We start from the raw sequence: 17930 nt of genomic DNA, 5'->3' as shown, positions 1-17930 counted from the left end.
TCTAAATAATTAATTTAAATTCTAATTAAATTAATAAATAGAAAATATGGGGTGTTACACCCTTCAATAGCCATTATAATCGCATTGAAGCGATAATTAAATTAGGCGATTGTTCAGGGGACAATGGGAGATACGACAATCATGGTCTTAAAACATATGAATAATACGAAAAGAAATCATTAATAGACCCACCCCTCTCCAATAGAGGAAAGCAATCCACAAATTGAGAAATACACACAAACTTCTCTACAGCCTCTCTCAACCCGCATTAGGAAGGTTATCAATATTGTTCCACAATAACAGTTGGCGCCGTCTGTGGGAAGAGGTACAAATTTCCTAATTCCACCTCAAAATTGAAAATAGACGTAGCTCATGCCGCCAGTACCGGACTGGCAGCAACAACATTGGCCAACAGGACAAAACTGAGGAATTAGCCGCAAAAGTAGATTTGTTGCGCAAACAAAATGAGCAACTCCTGGACACGGTCCTAACCTGCAACTGAATCAATAGAACCTTCATAAGGAGGAGGATCGGGACAATCCAATGGAAACTCAACCCCTGTCAGAAGCGATATGGAACGACCAGGTTCTAGAAAACTTCAAACCACCTCCTTTGGCCACTTTCAACGGGAAGCGGGACCCTCAGCAGCATGTCCTCACAAACAACAATCAGATGGTGATAATAGGGGCAAGCGACTCCTTGAAATGAAAATTAATGGCGGGTACTCTCAACGAGGCCGCCCTTCGTTGTTACATGGGTTTACCAAAACATTCTGTGACCAATTATCAGGATCTGGAAAAAAAGTTAATACATCAATTCTTCGCTAGCAAACACTAGAAAGTCCAAGACAAGCCTCTTCAATGTTCGACAAGGGCAAGGGGAGATTCTCCGTGAATACCTGGGCCGCTTTAGTGAGGAAATGATCAAAGTCTCTCACCCTAATCGGGAGATGTTTGTGGGGGTGTTCCAAAATGGGCTAAGGGCGGGACATTTCAACGAGTAATTGGCTCAGAAGCCAACGACGTCGATGGAAGACATTACTGCCATAGCATAATGCTATATCAAAGAAGAAGAGAGCAACACCGAGAAAGGTCAAGATACGTAAAGGAAAAGGGTGCCTCAACGTCAAATGAGACCATACCAAGAAGACATAAAGAGACCAGGCATCAGCGGGAGAGATCGGCCAGGTCGGGAAGAATTGACAGAAGACCTTTCGAAAGACTCACCCACTCAACACTAATAGGGAGAATATCCTACAAGAAACCTACGCGGCACGCACAATCCCCGAGTTGGAAGTGTCGAAGGGCCAGACAATGGGGCAGGACGCCGATAGCTATTGCAAATATCACAAGATTCAGGGCCACCATACTGAATATTATCATCAGCTAAGCAAGAAATTTAGAAAGACATCCAACGCGGCCGCCTACAAAAGTACGTGCATGGAAGGGAACGATCCACTAAGGACAGACCCTGCAGACGAGCTTCGCCTGAGAAGAAATTAAGGCGGGAGGAACGAGGTAGGAGTGCGTCCCGACATACTCTGAACATTATCTCTGACGGATTCGCAGGAGGCGGGACAACCAACAATGCTAAGAAGAGTTACATTAGACAAGTGATGTACGTTTCCCATGGCTCGCCATCAAGGGCACATACACTAGATTCAGAAATCAGTTTTCTAGGAGAGATCTTGTGGGAATCATGCCCCTTGATGACGATCCTATGGTGATCAACCTCTAGATAGGCAGCTGGGAGGTGAAGAGATTCCTGGTGGACCCCGGAAGTTCGGCTAATATGTTATACTGAGAAGCTTCCAGCCCTTCAAGGAATCCCTTGTTGGTTTTTTGGGCTACACATCGTTTTTAGAGTAGGAAGAAGCGATGAGGAAACAGAGGTGCGCTATATGGTGATCAGCGTGCCCTCGCCCTATAATATTATTTTGGGCCGCCCGACCTTATACTCCATCGAAGCGACCTTGTGGGAATAATAAAAGGAAATCACCAACAGGCAAGACAATGTTACCGTAATAGTTTAAAACTCAAGAGATCCCTAAAAGACGGGCCTTCCAACCCTCTTGGGATCCACTACGTCGACCTCGACCCGTAGGGCGATCCAGGAGTTGACAGCTTGAAGTTGGTTGAAGAGCTCAAGACTATCAGGATTTGTCTTGATAAAATAGGAACCACCCTCCCAACGTCGATCTATTTTCCTGGCTACCTGCAGATATGCCCGAAATATACCTTGATATCGTGTGCCACCAGCTATTGATACCTTGCTAATATAAATATTTGTAATTTTCTTTTCTGCCTTCACCAATTTTTTTTTCTAAATTCACCACTGCATGTAAAGGTATGATTTTTGTTTGTATGTCTATTTAAGGGTGACAGATAAGAAATTTCTATACATAGATACATAGATATATTGGTTTACAAAGACCTCAGACACCTCTCTCTTACTCCCTCTTACGATTGAACGCTATCCGTCTAGCGCTATTCTGGGTCTGAACCAATAGCAAATAGTGTCTAGCGCTATCCTGGATCTGAACCAATAGCGAATCGAGTGTCTAGCTTGTTTTTAGGGGTGCGGTGGATTTTAGTGTTTTCGGTGGCTTTTTCCTCTCCTACAATAGAACGCTGTCATGTGTCTAAACTAATAGTGGATCGAGTGTCTAGTTTGCCTCTACTTTCTAGGTGTGCCGTGGATTTTGGTGTTTCTTGGTTTATGCGGATTTTTCTATCTTCTTTTGTCTCTTGTTGTTTGTTGTCTTTTTTTTTTTTTGTTGACCTGACAATTCTTGTGTTTTTTCACCTTATGATAATATTTGACCATTAAAAAAATTGGTTTACAAAGGTTCGCTGGAGGAGCTGATGTTGTTTTATGCTACTCCTCAAATGCTAAAAAATGTTTCAACATTTTTGGCGAATAATTGCTCTGCTATACCATGTCATTCACAAATAATCTTATTAATTGATATTATTGGTAGTTTTGCATGCTGCAATGCAATAAATAGTAGATAAATATAAATGCATACTGAACTGCAATAAATCCTTCATGAGCATACAATAAATACTATGCAGTTCCCAATATTAAAAACAATACATAGTCCAAGACCACTCAAGTTTCATCTAAATTTTATTCCAAGTTCCATTTTTTTCACAAATGTTATGATATCATGTATTTCTCAATGCCACTGCCTAAAGTTCCAACATCCCTGAAATTGCACACAAGCTTGCTAACAATGTGTATATGAAGATAAGATAAAAAAATTTAATTTAAAATACAACAAATGTTACAGAAGAAATCTTATGTAAGAGTAAGACTAAGATAAGCCTAGAACAAATGCGAAAAACCACAGAAAATAAAGAAAGAGGGAAAGGGGAAAAACTCAGTCTCAAAATGAAAGTAAAAGCATAAGTAACGTGCTCATAAAATGATCTGTTTTTACCCTACACATCTGCTTTATCACTAATGAAATGTACTGTGAAACTGATTTGAATAACTAAGACATAGAAACAAGTTTACTATTCTGAGCCATGAGGGAAAGGTTTGAGAGCATCTTGCTTCCCATTAACATAATACTCAACAACCGCTTTCATTCGTGGAAGCTTATCAGGGTGGTAATTCACGTGAACAATCACCGGTTTCAGTTTGCTGAGGTTAGCGTCGTTCCTCACTGTCTTGAAAAGAACCTTGCTGTTCATAAAGAGATAGATATCCATGGTTCTTCTTGCAGCATGAAGTCCGTCATAACCAAGATGCGACGGATAAAAGAGTTCCTCGTTGAAAACGGCTTGGTCCCATGCCTTCTCGTTGGAAAGCCGTGTTGCGACGCGATCCAAAAGCTCAATTGAAGGAATGGTTGGTCTGATGTAGAAGAAACCGGAGTTGTAAACCCATATCCTCATGGTGTGTGCGTATCGAGCCCAACCCATTGAAGGTTCGTCGAAGACATCGTTAAAGCCATATGCTGTCATGTTATCATGACCATCACTCATGGACTCAACATCTGAGTCACGGTATAGATGATTAAAAGGATTCTGCAAATATACGATGTCGACGTCGGATAGAAGAACGCTATATCCCAACTGCAAAAATTCTCTCAGGATACGGAATTTTAGCCCTGAGACAGCGTGGTTCCCTCCTTCTTTCCCAATAGTATCAATACCATCATCCGGGTCTCTTTTGTAAAACGGCACTTGATTTAACTCGCAAAACTTTGAAATCTCGTCGTCTAAAGCAACAACGAGATAATTGGGTATACCGACTCTCTTGATATTGGTGAACCAAACCTCGAGCATCTCCTTCACATTATTGTTTGCTAGTGCAACTATGATCTCTCGTTTAACTGCGAGTTTCTCTAATATCTTCGCCAATCTCGGGTTCACAGATTCATCAGGAAGAACAGTAGGATTGGTTCTTAATCCTTTGACAGTACCGAAAGGTCCAGCCTTTTCCTGTTTACCCAATGCAAGAAATTGTTTTTGAGCCTGATCTTCCCCTTGCTCGGCTTGCCGAAGCCTTTCAGTCAACTCTTTCACCTGTTTTTTCAGCTCAGCATTTTTATCTGATACTGCCACAAATTCTGATTTCAACATATTGACTCTATCTGATGATTCACATTCAGCTGACTTTTCCTGCCAAAAAGAAAAATCATGATAAAAATTATGCCAGTTACACAACTATCATAAAAGGATACCTCATCCAACAAACCAAAAACCAGTAAAACAAAGACACCGTAAAAAAATAGCTCCCTTTAGTATGCAGTGTTATCCATCACGGATTGTAGAAAATTGGAATTCGACAAATCTCACTGCACTATTGTGCCATTGCATATCGGGGAACAACAACGGTAGTTTGTTAAAATTCTGCATTGTTCTATGCAAGAAAACCACCAATAAACCTCTTTACTTTTTAACAATATCAGCCCCATCAAACATAATTCCAGGAAAGTGTTTTATCCTTAATCGGAGAAATGGACAAAATATGGGAAGTTTGTTCCTCCATAGAAACAAATCTTGGCAAAATAATGACTACATTGAACCAAGGTTTTATATAACGGTTGCGGCTTTCGCGATTTCGGTAAGGACATGTGTTGTAACATTGAATGCGGTCGTCGCGGTGTGATTAAAAACCAGAATCACTTTTGTTCCAACTTAATTCACATGACAAACAAAACTAATAGCAGAAGTTTGTATTCAAGTAATCCATCTAACCTAATCAAATTTCGAAATTTTGGAGTAAACGAAAATCAGTAAGAACAAACACAATCCCACAATGACCCACAGTTAGTAAATACAGCAAAATCAAACACAATACCATAATGACAAAATAAAAACAGTAAAGTCAACGAAAAAACCATATGCAAGAAGTTAAAAATTAAGAGAATACCCAACATGCAAAACCGAAAGAAAAACACAAAAGCTACAATCTCAGACAAAAATTGAACCTGGGTTTTGGATCGAGGATTGGATGCAATAGAGGAAGAAACAAGGAAGCCATTGGGAAAGAAGAAAGCCAAGACGCATCCTATAAGAACGCCAATTACTACGGCGGTAAGGATCTTAGATTTTCGTAGAGAATGAGGGATGTTTCGCATCAAGGGCCCTTCTCTTTCTCTTCGCCCAATCATTGTATCCACCACCCCAAACCCTTAAATTGAGATGGTAGTGTTGTTCCGGTTATGTGATCTTGAAGTACAGAGATTCAGTACTTGGATTTCGAAACTGGGTTTGATTGAGATTGAGCTACAAGGCTTTCAAATTCATGATGGGAATATTATAAAGCTGATTGAAATAAAGTATAATGAAATCAGAATGCAATGTTAGGATTTGAATTTTCTAATTAAAATATTATATTGTCAATTATACAGAATTGTCTTAATTATACAGAAGCCGCCGATGGTATTTGTGCGTCAACTTTTTTGTTCTCTCAATTATTATTACTAGACCAATCTAAGTTGCCTTTAAAAAAGTGCAGATGGAGTAAACAAATGTAAAATTTTTTTTTTTTGATGTGAACAAAGATTCTATTAAGCAGAAGCAACAGCAGATACAATAGAGTTTTGGGATGGGATAGCCCCAATCCACGTTTTTGAGCCTAGGATATTTCCAGCACCAACCAAACTATGGGCTTCAGTATTAAACTTACGCCCCACATACATAAGAGAAGCAAAAAGAAAATGACTCAATAAATATCTAACATCTTCAGCGACCGGTTCGATTGAAGCAAACACCGCAACAGAGTTAACACAATCTACAGCATTAAGGCAGTCCGACTGCACCACCAATCTTTCAATCTTTAGATCCAAAGCCAAACGGATACTCCAGCGGATAGCCAACATTTCTGCCGTCAACGGGTCTGTATTCATAGACTCCTTCCTGCATGCCGATAGAATAACACCACCATCTGGAGCTTTGAGAACGCAACCAAAAGCAATTGAGTTCGGAGAGAAAACTCCCGCATCAACATTGAGAATGTGGACATTCTTTGGGCTATACTCCTCCTGCATAGAAAGATTATTGGAAGGCGGAACAGGCAAGGACTTATTATCATCTGAAACACAGTTAAGTGCCTCTTGGGCCACTGTCACCGGATCAGCCAATTGATTTTTAAAAATCAAGAGATTTCGCGCCAGCCAAATACGATACAACAAGGTTGCCAACAATTGAGTGCTGAAGACATCACCACAGGATAACATACTAAATAGCCAGTCTCTAACATCAAGCCTGGGTTCAGTTCTGAAACTAAGGATAGATGAGAAGAAAGTTTGTTGGGCAAAGGGGCACTGACAGAATAAGTGTTGGGCCGTTTCAGGGGCAGCAACACAAAACGGGCACATGGTATCCAAGATCGTTCCTCTCCTACTCAAATTGTCCTTGGTGGGTAGGATGTTCTTTGCCAATCTCCACAGGAAGTTACGAATTCGCGGATTTACCGGAGCTTTCCAAATTGCCTTCCAAACCTTAGAGTTTGGAGCAGAAGACGGGCCTGGCAAAAGAGAGTCCTTCATCTGCAAACAAATATGATAGGCGGAGCGGACAGAGAATTCACCATCTTTTTCATAGTTCCAAATCACCTTATCTGGAACATTATTAACAGCAAGAGGAATGTTAACAATCTGGGTAGCATCCTCATCAGCAAAACAGGAGAAAATAAGATCCCTCTTCCAGGTTCCAAAGTCTCTATCAATCAATGCACTCACATTTGCATCCTCAGCAAGACCCGACACTCTCCCCTTTACCGTAAAACCAGCGTTACCCGGGATCCATCTATCTTTCAAAATCGTAACAGACTCCCCGTTACCTATTCTCCAACGGGCCCCCATCTGCACAACCTCTCGAGCACTCAACACACTCCTCCAGGCGTAACTAGGAGCAAACCCCAACTTACTTTCCTCTAACGAACACTTCGGGTAGTATCGACCTTTAAAAACCTTTGCAACCAGAGTGTTACCACCAGTCAGAAGCCGCCAGTATTGCTTGCCCAGCAAACTCGTATTAAACTCGCCGATACCGCGGAAACCCATACCACCCATCCCCTTTGCTCTAGCCATTTTATCCCAATTAAGCCAGTGGATTTTCCTCTCTCCTTCTTTCGCTCCCCACCAGAACTTAGCTATCAATTGTTCAATCTCGTGACAAACAGAATTCGGGAGCTTGTAGCAAGACATGATGTAATTAGGAATTGCTTGTGCCACTGACTTGATGAGAACTTCTTTTCCTGCTCGAGAAAGGAACTTCTCCTTCCATCCTTTTATCTTTTTCCAGACCCGCTCCACAACAAAGGAGAAGACTTCTTTTTTTGATCTACCAAAAACCACTGGAAGACCCAGGTATTTGGAATGAGAAATAACAGCTCTTACACCCATCCTGGTCCGTAAGGACTCCATGGAAGCATCACTCATATTTCTACTGAAAGACACTTCAGATTTGTCCAAATTAACGACTTGCCCCGAAGAAAGTTGATATTGTTGAAGGATGGCCAGAATATTATCAGCTTCTTGTGAATTTGCCCTGGCAAACAACAAACTATCATCAGCAAACAGCAAGTGGGAAATTATAGGAGCCTGCCTCGCGATACGGATGCCATGAATCTTCGAGTCCATCGCCGCCTTCTTCAATAAACCTGAAAGAACATCAGTACATAAGATAAAAAGGTAAGGCGAGAGGGGGTCCCCTTGTCGGAGTCCCCTCTCCGGAGTGATGCTGCAACCCGGTTGGCCATTTAAAAGGACCTTGTAGGAGACCGTGGATATACATCTGCTGATAAGGCGAACCAAAGAAGGGGGGAACCCCATTGAAGAGAGAACCTCCACCACAAAACTCCATTCAATCCTGTCATACGCCTTCGACATATCTAGCTTGAGCGCCATCACACCCTTTTTTCCTCTTTTCTTTTTTTTCATCCAATGGAAGCATTCCATGGCGATGAGGGCATTATCGGTTATCAAACGACCTTGTACAAAGGCACTTTGCTCTTCATCAATAATATCTGGGAGAACCCGCTTAATCCTATTCGCAATAGTTTTGGTGACCAATTTCATAACAACATTACACAAACTAATTGGGCGGAAATCTTTGGGACTGGAAGGATTTTTACATTTAGGGATGAGAGCAATGTGGGTCTCATTGAAACTTTCAGGACTCTTGTTATTGTTCAACACATCCAGGACCATCTTGCTAACATCCGCACCAATGACATGCCAATATTTTTGAAAGAACATTGCCGGCAGACCATCCGGACCCGGGGCTTTCAGGGGGCTCATTTGATGGAGAGCAAGTTCAACCTCATGCAGGGAAAAACTATCAGCACAGTGCTGAAAATGAACCTGAGAGAGTTTCCCTTTCACTACAGCACACACTTCTTGAATGTTAACAGGGGAAGAAGTAGAAAAAAGATCAGCAAAGTATTGTGACAAGATTCTTTCACAATGAAACTCCCCTCTCCACCATTGACCATTAGAATCCTTAAGCTTTTTGATCGAGTTCACGTTGCGCCGCTGTTTGGCCTTTTGGTGAAAGAATTTTGTATTACGGTCCCCATGATGCAACCAAACTGCCCTACTCTTTTGTCTCCAAATAATTTCCTCTGTTTGAAGGAGTTTATTTCGTTGTCTTTCCAGCATCTTATACTCCTTTAGGGACTCATCATTTGCCTGCCACATAGACTCGTCATTCAGCATATCCTCCAGCCTTCTAATCTCCGCTGACACATGGCTTATACGGTGCTCACGAAACTTGTCACTCAAACCTTTCATCCTCTCCAATCTGCTTCCCTCTCTACCATCAGAACAATGCCACAGTTGCCGAATATATTCTTCACAATTAGGATCCTTGCTCCAGCTTTCTTCGAATCTGAAAATATAATTGCGTTTCTTGTTCATGGACTCAGAAAAATCTTCCAGATTAATTCTAATAACCGCATGATCAGAGCCGTGACGGGGTAGGTGAGTCACCTTCACCGGAGCAAATCTGTCAACGAAATTGCAGGAACCCAAGACTCTATCCAGCCTTTCTTGGATGTTAGCAACCCCTCGTCTCCCATTCGTCCAGGTAAATGGATATCCTTCAAAGCCCAAATCAACAATCCCACTCCTATCCATGAATTGTCGCCCTAAAGCCAATTGATGTGAGGTTCTTCCAATACCACCCATTTTCTCATGAGAGAAAACCGTGTCATTGAGGTCACCAAATATCAGACTGCTATCTCCGCCAGACACAACCAGATCCTGCAGCAGGTTCCATGTATGAATTTTGTTATGATCTTCAGGATACCCATAGACTCCAAAGAAAGACCAAACATGATTGTCACTACCATCCTCAACTGTCCCCCCTATGTGATTTTGAGAAAAAGAGGTGATAGTCAGATTAATACATTCCTTCCACATCAGAATAAGACCCCCAGCCCTCTCCTTGTTGTTCCCCCGACAATCAACTACAAAACAACCATCAAAACCACTCCTAACTTTGATATTCTGAACCTCATCAAACTTTAATCTGGATTCCATAATAAAGATCACTCCGGGTTTCTCAACATGAATGAGCCTTAACAAGGCCCGAACTGTACGGGGAGAACCCAACCCCCTACAGTTCCAGCTAAGGAGTTTCATTGGTATAGGCGGTGTTGGCTCTCCAACACCACCTCTGGTTCAACAGTCTGCGGCTCTACTGGACCCCCATGTGCTTTGAGTTTCTTCTCTCCACTTCCATTGCCCTCCACTGTGCCATCAATTATCATGACATCCACAAGTTGTCTCTTCCCAATTTCAATTTCAATTTTTTCCGCATTTTTTGGTTCAGCCTTCCTCGCCGGTTTCTTCCTTGTCCATTTCGTCTTTTTACCTCCCCCAGCAGTTATTGTCTTACTTGAGCCTTTCCCCGTGTTAGAAATGTCCACCGCTCCCAAAGATTCTGCCACGGCTTCAATCTCTAGTATCTTTGGTTGAGTAGGATCCATTTTATCTTTATTGGTATCCACTGGAGATTCCTCATTCTTCTTCTTCTTGCCTTGTTCAACCACCCCTTCCTCCAACTCCTTCCCCTTCTCTTTAGACCCACACTGGCTATGGCTTGAGGAAATTTGAAAAAGACTTTTGCTACACGAACTTGAATGAGATTCTTTTTTGTTTTGCTCCTCAGTGACTCTAGGTAACGGTGAGGCCCGCAGCCAAGCTCCAAAGGAAAGTTCTTGCTCATCCAAATCTTCAAAGCCTTCTTCGCTTAAATCACCGACAGCTTCACAGTCTTTCATCTGATGGCCTAATCTTCCACACACAAAACAGAAGGTGGGAAGCCTTTCATACTTGAAGTGAACTCGCAAGCTTTTTTCCTTATATCTAACTACCGTGCCCCTTTTGAGGGGTTCTTTCAGGTTCATAGTAACTTTGATTCTCAAGAACCTGCCATTTCGATGAGCCTCTCTCTGATCTAATTCCTCAAAAGTCCCCAGGATTCCACCAAGCTTCCTTGCCATTGCTTCAGATCTCAGGATTAGCGGGAGCTCGTACACCCTGACCCAGAACACACCAAAGTGCATATTCAAGGCAGATGGTTGTTCCTCCCCCGATACACGAACCAGAACCAACAAGTTTCTATCGAAACTCCAAGGACCATTACGAAGGACACTCTCCATATCCCGTTTGGTAGCAAAGCGGAATATGAACAGGTTTTTGCTAAGTTCCTGCGATTCCACCGGGTTCTTGAGTTTCCACGCTCCAATCATAGTATTCACAAAAGCTCTTGAGTTGAAACTATTCTCGGTCCATAGCTTTGCTGCAAGAGTCCGTTGAAAAGTTTCTCCCCCAGAAACTTCGTTCTCCTCCGCCGTTATACCTTCCTCCTCTTCCTTTGACAGCGGCACCTCCTTCCATTTATCCATCACTAACCACCGAAACTAGAAGATAGGTAGCTTCCTATAGAAAGCTAATGTAATAACACGCAAGAAAAAAGAAACCAGATGACCTGGTAACAAAACTCTAACAAATCAACAGAGATCTGGGAGAGGAAAAAACCCAAAGAAGATGGGAGGAAAAAACCTAGTAGTCTAGGAGAAAAGAGGCGCCTCCAAAAAACCCTAGAAGAGGGAGGGGGAAAACACGTTAAGTTTCTAGTGAGAAGTTGGACCTTCTCTCTCTAGGAAACACGTGGAGTAATAACATGAGAGAGAATTTTTAAACAAATGTAAAATTAGAAGAACAAAATTGTATAAAAAATAATAAAGATGATAAAAAAAAGAAATTCCTAATTAGAGTTTTACTAATTTTTTGTTATTTCAATATCTTAAAAGATTTTATAGTAAAAAGATAAAATTTCCAAAATAATATATTTAATAAATAAACTATTCAGACTAATTTTAATCTATTCTAAACCCTGGTTTGAAGGAGGATAATATTGGGCTTTCTTCAAAGATTGTAGACGGCGTGTTAGTGCCCGAGTCTCCTGGGAGCGAGGAGTAGATAGTGTGTCCTCGGGCCTGCGTGCCTGTCTTCTTCGGCCTGCGCGCCATTTTATATTTTGTTGGGCAATGCCCGGATTACTTTGGGGGCCTGCGTGCCCGGCATTTTGATTGTAACTTTGAACATCGTCGACCACGTTGGTCGGCAATTTTAATGTCTTATAATTTTGCTTGCTTATATCTGTTTATCTGCACCTTCAGTGTTATCGTTGTATGCTCGTGTTTTGATAACTTTCCTGTTGTGCTCGTATGACGAGGTATTTCCTCCATACTTAGAATATTTTTCGATTGTTTAGGTAACTGATGACTTATGCTCGGATACGCCGGAGAGTTACTTATATACTTGTGATATTATCGGTTTTGTGGACTATGCTCGGCCTAGAATGATTGTCCGGGCGTGTTGAGTACGGCCCGGGTGCGCAGAGCAGGTGTGCGCTGTTAGCGAGTACGAGCCCATGATCATGGCCAAGTCCTCGCGGCGTGAACGGTCCCATCGCGAGCTGGGGTTCTGCCATACAGGTACTTCCACAGAGGGTCTAGGTGTAGAGTCTTCCGTGTGGTCGGTTCTCCCATTTTGTGGTAGTATCCGACCGTTGCTGTCGTGGAGTTCTCGCGTTCGTACCTACGACGCGGGTCCATACCCGGTTAGCACCCGTGTTGGATACAGGTGTTCGGGGGTGTTAGGTCGGGTCTAACTGTAATAACGTCTGAGTTTTTCAGCGTTCCAGGGCCGAGCAAGTTTTACTCCGAGGAGATCCTCGAGGTAGTATGCACCGTTCTCTGTTTTATCGTAAACTCGGTACGGGCCTTCCCAGTTTGGGGCTAGTTTGCCGTCGCGCGAATCCTTCATACTTCTGCGGAGCACTAGGGCGCCGACTTCGAATTCGCGCTTGATAACTTTGGTGTTGTAGCGGAGAGCTATTTGTTGTTTTAATTTTGCCTCTCGGAGGGATGATCCTGTGCGGATCTCCTCGACCATGTCGAGCTCCTCCCTCATAGCCTCGTCGTTGAGCTCCTCTTCGAGGGGTGACTCGGTGCGCCGAGAAGGTTCTCGGATTTCCACGGGGATCACGGCTTCGGTGCCGTAGGTTAGCCTAAACGGAGTTTCGCCCGTGCTCGAGTGGGGGGTTGTCCTATATGCCCAAAGTACACTATGTAGTTCCTCGACCCAAGCTTTTTTGGCTTCGCCGAGTCTTCTTTTTAGTCCTCGGAGGATGACTCGGTTGGCTGCCTCGGCTTGCCCGTTCGTCTGAGGATGCTCGACTGAGGTGAAGTGTTGCTTCGTGCCGAGCTTGGTCACAAACTCTTGGAACTTTCTATCAGTGAACTGGGTGCCATTGTCGGTGATTATGGCTTGAGGCACCCCGAACCGGGCGAGTATGTTTCGTTTGTAGAAACGGAGCACGTTTTGAGACGTGATCTTGGCGAGCGCCTCGGCTTCTATCCATTTCGTGAAGTAATCGACGGCGACCACGAGATATTTATTTTGGTACGAGCCGACCGGGAACGGTCCGAGGAGGTCCATTCCCCAGGTGGAGAAAGGCCAAGGTGACGATAGAGATTTAAGTTCGTTAGGGGGAGCCAAGTGCATGTCGGCGTGACGCTGGCATTTGTCGCATTTACGGTCATGTTCTTTGGCGTCTTGTTGCATGGTCGGCCAATAGTATCCGGCTCGTAGGTCTTTCCTCGCTAGTGATCGGCCGCCGAGATGCTGGCCATTGATCCCCCCGTGGAGCTCTTGGAGTATCTCAGATGCTTGCGAGGCGTCGACACACTTAAGGAGAGGGATGGAGAAGCCTCGCCGGTATAGTTTGTCCTCGATGACCGTGTACGAGCAGGCTCGTCTCTTGATAATTGAAGCTTCCTTCGCGTCGGCGGGTAGTTCGTCTTTGGTGAGGAAGTTATATACCGGGGTCATCCAGCAATGGTCGTCCCCGATAGCGAACACTTGCAGAGCTTGCGCGTTTTTGCTTATGCTCGGTCTGGGTAAGATTTCCTGGATTACCGACTTGTTTCCACCTTTCTTTCTTGTACTCGCGAGTTTAGATAATATGTCGGCTCGCGAGTTATGCTCCCGGGGAATGTGCTCGACGTTTACTTTTGAGAATTTTTTCATTTTCTCCCTGACGAGAGTGAGATACTCGGCCAGTGTGTCGTTCTTTGCTTGGTAATCGCCGCTGACTTGAGACGCGACAAGTTGGGAGTCGGTATAGATCATGACTTCGCGAGCGCCCACGTCCTCGGCAAGGCGTAGGCCTGCCAGGAGAGCCTCGTATTCGGCCTGGTTGTTTGACGTGGCGAAGGACAAGACCAAGGATACTTCGATGACGATCCCCTCGTAGTTTTCTAGGATTATTCCGGCTCCGCTCCCCGAGTTGCTTGAGGCTCCATCTACGAAGATGGTCCATTTGTTTTCGGTGGGAGCCGGGCCGCTAGAAATTGAGGTCATCTCGGCAATGAAATCGGCGAGCGCCTGAGCTTTAAGCGCCTTTCTTCCCTCGTATTGGATATCGAATTCGGATAGCTCGAGGGACCATCTTAGCATCCTCCCGGCCATGTCTGGTCGGCTGAGGAGTTGCTTAATGGGTTGGTCTGTCCGGACGACAATGGTGTGGGCGAGGAAATAGTATCTCAGCCTCCTCGCGGCCGTTATTAGGGCCAACGCAACTTTCTCTATCTGCTGATATCGGGCCTCGGGCCCTTGCAGGGCTTTGCTCGTGAAGTATACGGGCTTCTGTCCGTCTTCCGTTTCTCGGATTAAGGTCGCGCTGACTGCCTCGTTCGAGACAGCCAGGTAGAGATATAGGGTCTCGTTGCCATCCGGTCGGGATAAGACGGGCGGTTTGGAAAGTACCTGTTTGAGGTGAGATAATGCCCGTTCGCACTCCTCGGACCATTCGAAGGTCGCCTCTTTCCGAAGCAACTTAAAGAATGGGAGGGCATGCTGGGCGGATTTTGCGACGAAGCGGGATAGTGCTGTGAGCATCCCGTTCAGTACTTGGATAGATTTTTTATTGTTGGGGGTAGGAAGTTCCGAGAATGCTCGGCATTTATCCGGGTTGGCTTCTATTCCTCGTTCGGTTAGGTAGAATCCGAGGAACTTGCCCGCCCGTACTCCGAAAGTGCACTTCTCTGGGTTAAAACGCATCTTGCAGGATCTGGCCTGCTCGAACACCCGTTCAAGATGTGCCGTGTGGTCGTCGTCTTCTCGAGATTTGACGATCATGTCGTCCATATATACCTCGAGGGTGTCGCCGATCTCTCCCCGGAAAACCTTGTTCATCATCCGCTGGTACGTGGCTCCGGCGTTCTTGAGTCCGAAGGGCATTACGTTGTAGTAATAATTGCCCGACTCGGTCATGAATGCCGTGCATTGCTTGTCGCATCTCGCCATGGGGATCTGATTGTAACCTGAATAAGCATCCATAAACGACAATAATTTATAGCCGGCCGAGTTGTCGACCAGCCTATCAATATTAGGCAATGGGTATGCATCTTTGGGGCATGCCCGGTTAACATCAGTATAATCAACGCACATTCTCCATTTTCCATTAGATTTTTTGACTAGTACAACGTTTGAGAGCCAAGTTGAATACTTGGCCTCGGAAATAAAATTTGCCTCTAAGAGGTCTTTTACAGCTTTCTCGGCAGCCTCCGCTTTCTCGGGAGACTGCCGACGCCTACGTTGAACTACTGCTTTTGCGGTCGGATTGATGGAGAGTGTGTGGCAGGCGACCTCAGGGTCGAGTCCGGGCATCTCTGCTGCGCTCCAGGCGAACAAGTCGGCGTTGTTCCTCAGGTAAGCTATGAGCTGCTTCCTCGGTGTATCCGGGATGTTCTTGCCGATCTTCACAGCCTTGTCGGGGTTGTCACCCAGAGGAACGAGCTCGAATTCCCCGTCTGGAATGGGCCGGATAGGGTGAGCTGTCTTCGGCTGCGGTTCTTCGCCATTCTTCAGCTCCTCTTCTGTGAAACGAGCGTCGAGGTCGACTGAGCTGACGTCTGTTGTCGTCTGCCGATCTTCAGGAGGGGATTTGTCTTCAGCCCTTGGTTTTTTGTTGGAGCTGGAGGGTGGGGAGATCAGCTCCAGTCCCTTTACTGATGCGTCGAATATCCTCCTAGCAGCTTCGATGTCGGCATTGACAGTGACTACTCGTCCTCTCTTCGTATAGAACTTCATCTTCAAGTGAACGGTTGAGGGGACGGCAGTGAGTTCTGCCAGAGTGGGGCGCCCGATGATGCAGTTGTAGAGGGTCTTGCAGTCTATCACCAAGAACCGTGTCTTGACTTGCCTGGAGGCTTCCCCCTCCCCGAAGGAGACGAGCAGTTCGACGTAACCCCACGGCTTCGTGGTTATCCCGTTGAATCCTTGGAGGTCGGATCCCACGTAAGGAGTGAGATGTGAGTCGTCCAGCTGTAGGGTTTGGAAGAGGTGGGAGTACATGATGTCGACCGAGCTTCCCTCGTCGACCAGGACCCGTCGGACGTCGAAGTTCGCCATCCTTGCTCCCACGAGCAGTGGGATTGTGGCGTTCGGAGCGCCGCCGGGTAGCTCCTCCAAGTAGAAAGTGATCGGTTCTGACCTCCCTTTGAACCTCCTCAGGGTCGGGGTCAGGTCCGTGGTGGCGCTGATCAACTCGTCGAACTTCCTTTTCACGGAGCCGATTGTGAGGGAGCCAGGGTCCCCGCCGTTGTATATCAGCATTGCTGTCGGGAACCCTTCCCAGACGCTGAGGGCAGATGTCACTCCGACCGAGGGTATGAAGTCTTCTGGTCGGGTGACGGATAATGCCACCTGCAGCGGCCTGGCATTCGGTGAGTTGCCCTCGTCGGAGCTCCGACGGTCATTCCTTCTGGGAGGGTCTCCTCTCTTTGTGTACTTAGAAAGGTGACCCTCTTTGATCAGTGTCTCGATGGTGTCCTTCAGGTGTATGCACTCGTCCGTCAGGTGCCCGTGGCTCTTGTGATACTTGCAGTATTTGGACTTGTCGGTCCCCGGCCGGGAGGGATTCGGCTTCGGGGGCCTGATGTTGGAGTTTCTGAACTCGGCGTTTATGCACTCGGCCAGGATCTTCTCCCGTGAAACTTTCAGGGGGGTATAGTCGTTGAAGCGCCCTGCTGGCCCTCTGCGCTCCTTTGTGTCGCGGGACCTGTCGTCCCTCTTTCTGTCGTTTGCTCGGGGCGCGGCGGACGGGTCTTGGCTCGAGCTCCGAGTAACGCCATTTCCCCTTGATGCTTTGACTGCGGCCGCTTCGCCTTCCTCGAAGGAGATGAAAGCCTGCGCCCTTTTCAAGATGGCGTTCATAGATCGCATTTTTTCGATCTTTATCGCTTTCCTAAATTCGCTGCCGGGGAGGAGCCCTCGCTCGAGGAGATACCTTTTCATGTAGTCGGTTGTCTCCACTTGGACGGCCTCCTTGTTGAATCTGTCGAGGTAGTCTCGGAGAGGCTCGTTGGTCCCTTGGACTACAGCTTCGAGGTTTGCCTCTGATTTCGGTTGACGGCGGGAAGCAGTGAAGTGACTCAGAAAGGGTTCCTTGAGCTCGGCCCAAGACTTGATGGAGTTGGGAGGGAGATTCCTGTACCAGGTCATTGCCCCCTTCCGGAGCGTGGTCGGGAAGATCCGACATTTGATGGAGCCTTGGACGACGTGATACTCCATGACGGCCTCCAGGTTCCTGATGTGGTCGTCGGGATCTGTAGTCCCATCGTATGCATCCAAAGTCGGGGGTTTTTCCATTCCTCGGGGAAGGCGGGCCCTTCTAATGCTTTCGGACAAGGGGCTGCGGAATTCCTCCTCGTCGCTGGCGCTCGGAGAGATCGAGTGTGTGTTACGCCGGGCGGGTTCCTCCTTGCGAGGTTTCCTCCCCTTCCTGGCGAGCCTTCTTTCCTCTCTGTCGGGAGAAGGGCTCTCTTCCTCTGCGGGCTCAGGCCTCCGATTTTTCCTGCTTTTTCGCAGAGGGGAGCGCGAGTAGGACCTT

The 17930-nt window shown here is 45.8% G+C and overlaps 2 protein-coding genes across 2 annotated transcripts; both read right to left on the bottom strand.

Annotated features, from left to right (window-relative positions):
• Positions 1–3382: 3382 nt before the first annotated feature.
• LOC131633587 (arabinosyltransferase RRA3-like) lies at positions 3383–5908 on the bottom strand. The gene is made up of 2 exons (XM_058904286.1): positions 5444–5908; positions 3383–4631 (listed from the first exon to the last, which is right to left on the bottom strand). Exons 1-2 carry the CDS (start codon positions 5624–5626, stop codon positions 3519–3521), a joined length of 1296 nt encoding a protein of 431 aa, XP_058760269.1. The 5' UTR covers positions 5627–5908; the 3' UTR covers positions 3383–3518.
• An 8620-nt stretch (positions 5909–14528) lies between these two features.
• LOC131633581 (uncharacterized) lies at positions 14529–17542 on the bottom strand. The gene is made up of 3 exons (XM_058904281.1): positions 16463–17542; positions 15729–16363; positions 14529–14721 (listed from the first exon to the last, which is right to left on the bottom strand). Exons 1-3 carry the CDS (start codon positions 17540–17542, stop codon positions 14529–14531), a joined length of 1908 nt encoding a protein of 635 aa, XP_058760264.1.
• Positions 17543–17930: the final 388 nt, after the last annotated feature.

The sequence above is a fragment of the Vicia villosa genome, unplaced genomic scaffold (assembly GCF_029867415.1).
Source record: "Vicia villosa cultivar HV-30 ecotype Madison, WI unplaced genomic scaffold, Vvil1.0 ctg.001143F_1_1_3, whole genome shotgun sequence".
NCBI lineage: Eukaryota > Viridiplantae > Streptophyta > Magnoliopsida > Fabales > Fabaceae > Vicia > Vicia villosa.
The sequence above is the reverse complement of the archived record's forward strand: the minus strand, read 5'-3'. Positions and strand labels throughout refer to the sequence as shown.

Excerpts from the sequence above, each read along its gene's own strand:
- LOC131633587 (XM_058904286.1), bottom strand. The coding sequence starts at position 5,626 with ATGATTGGGCGAAGAGAAAGAGAAGGGCCCTTGATGCGAAACATCCCT. Across the intron at positions 4,632-5,443 it reads ATCCTCGATCCAAAACCCAG|GAAAAGTCAGCTGAATGTGA; the intron begins GTTCAATTTTTG and ends TCTTTTTGGCAG.
- LOC131633581 (XM_058904281.1), bottom strand. The coding sequence starts at position 17,542 with ATGACCTGGTACAGGAATCTCCCTCCCAACTCCATCAAGTCTTGGGCC. Across the intron at positions 16,364-16,462 it reads ACGCCACAATCCCACTGCTC|CTGGACGACTCACATCTCAC; the intron begins GTGGGAGCAAGG and ends CAAACCCTACAG. Across the intron at positions 14,722-15,728 it reads CTGAGGAACAACGCCGACTT|TCAGCGCGACCTTAATCCGA; the intron begins GTTCGCCTGGAG and ends CGAACGAGGCAG.